Source organism: Myotis davidii, unplaced genomic scaffold, assembly GCF_000327345.1.
Source record: "Myotis davidii unplaced genomic scaffold, ASM32734v1 scaffold56, whole genome shotgun sequence".
NCBI classification, from domain to species: domain Eukaryota; kingdom Metazoa; phylum Chordata; class Mammalia; order Chiroptera; family Vespertilionidae; genus Myotis; species Myotis davidii.
In genome coordinates, this window is record NW_006287458.1 from 448,133 (window position 1) to 449,897 (window position 1,765).

At 58.2% G+C, this 1,765-nt stretch overlaps 1 protein-coding gene across 1 annotated transcript in view; it reads right to left on the reverse strand.

The window, feature by feature from the left end:
- The window catches only part of PGLYRP2 (peptidoglycan recognition protein 2), a 5,238-nt gene that overhangs the window by 1,771 nt on the left and 1,702 nt on the right, over positions 1–1,765 (reverse strand). Inside the window, 2 exon segments of the mRNA XM_015560964.1 lie at positions 7–44; positions 822–1,763. Coding sequence (XP_015416450.1) covers positions 7–44; positions 822–1,763 — 980 coding nt within the window.

The following is a 1,765-nucleotide window of genomic DNA, read 5'->3' on the forward strand; positions in this document are numbered from 1 at the left end:
CGGAGCCGCACTCCAGCGGCAGCGGGGGTGGATGGCCGGGCACCCTGCGGAGAAGGGCGTCCAGGGCTGGGGTGAGCCACCGTTCCTCTTTCTGCCGCCTGTACCTCCATTAGAGCGCACCTAGGGGCCATTTCCCCAGCCTCCTTTGGGATCTAAACACGGATCCAACAGTATCTCAGTTCTATTGGAATATTGGCTATGCCTCCCACCCGCTTCGGGATAAACCCCAAGAATTGTAGTTCAGACTCCAAGGATCTTTTCAACCCAGGATCTTTACAACACTTTCTGCAGCTGGCCCTGCTCTGAGCCCTAGGAGAGACAGCCACACTGATAGTTGCCGAGAAAAGAGGAACGTTGGCCCGCATTTATTATGCTCTAGCTGTGTGCTACTTGCTTTACATGCTTCATCTTTCTCAAACCATCCAGCAAATCCGAGAGGTAGAAGATTTACCCTGCTTCACGGAAGAAAGTGGGGTTCAGAGAAGTGAAGCAGCTCACCTAGCTGCATAGACTGAAAACTTCCATTGCGATCTCCGTGCCTTTGCATGTGCTGAGCCCATCTCCGGCAATGCCTTCTTTCTCACTTCGTTTTTGGAGTGTGTGTGTTTGTGTGTGTGTGTGTGGCGGGGGTGTCAGACAAACTCCTATTGATCCTTCAAGACCCGAATCTAGCCTTTCCTCACCTGAACAGCTGCCCTGGCTCCCAGCCAGAGCCCTATTGCTCCCTCTGGAACCCCTAGTCCTGGATCCCCCTGACCTCATGGGACTGAGAGTGTCTGTCTCCGAGAGGGAGGGTCACAGGGGTTGGGGGCCCTTCTCACCCAGGAAGGCCTCAGTGAACTCCTTGGCAGCATGGGTGGCCGCCTGCTCCAGCTTTTCTTGGCTCAAGCCCTGCAGCTGAGGGTGTGCTGGCTCCAGCCTCTGTAGCAGGATGAGGGCGCCCCACACCTGCTGGGTCAGGGCAGGGGCTGAAGTCAGAGCAGCTCCGTTCTGCCGTCGCAAGTTGCTGCGAAGTCCCGGATCTCCGGCCACCCCAGCTCCATAGTACTGGCTCAGGAGGTGGTGGAGGGGTGGCCGGGGCTCAGGGGCCCGACTCAGGTAGTCCCCGAGGAGGGCCCCATCCAGAGCACCGTTGAGGAAGGCTGTGGTAACCGGTGATGCCTCAGGGTCCAGGAGTGTGAAGTTCCTGGGGACAGAGTTCTGGTCCCAGCAGCCCTCAGCTCCCAGGCCTGGGTGGCTCTGGGTTTGGGGGTTCTGGAGGAAGGCCAGGCCCAGGTCTCTGGCCAAGGTGACCACCAGGAGGCTGTCCACCGTGGTCGGAGACTTTGCTTTGACATCTGGCGAGGAGGTTTGGTCATCTGGGGAGGTGACTCTGTCATCTTTAAAGATGGCTCCTACATTGAGATCTGTGGTTCTAACATTTGGAGACATAGCCCTGACATCTGCAGAGCTGACATCTGGAGAGACATCCCTGAGTCCTGGGGAGGTGGCTCTTGCATCAGAAACCTCAGCTCCCACATCTGGAAAGGTGTCTCCGGCACCCAGAGGGGTGGCTGTGCTGCCCAAGGGCAAGTCTATGACCCTGTGGCCCTGCAGCCCTGCTTTCAGCCCTGCCAGAAGAGGCTCCACAGCCACCGTGGAGCCATCGGGGGCCAGTACCACCCCGTATTCCCGCCCACCCCGCACATCATGTCGGGCCACCTCCTCCATCAGGCCTTGCAGCTCTGGGCTCAGTGCAGGAGGATCCAACTTGGTGACTTTGAGA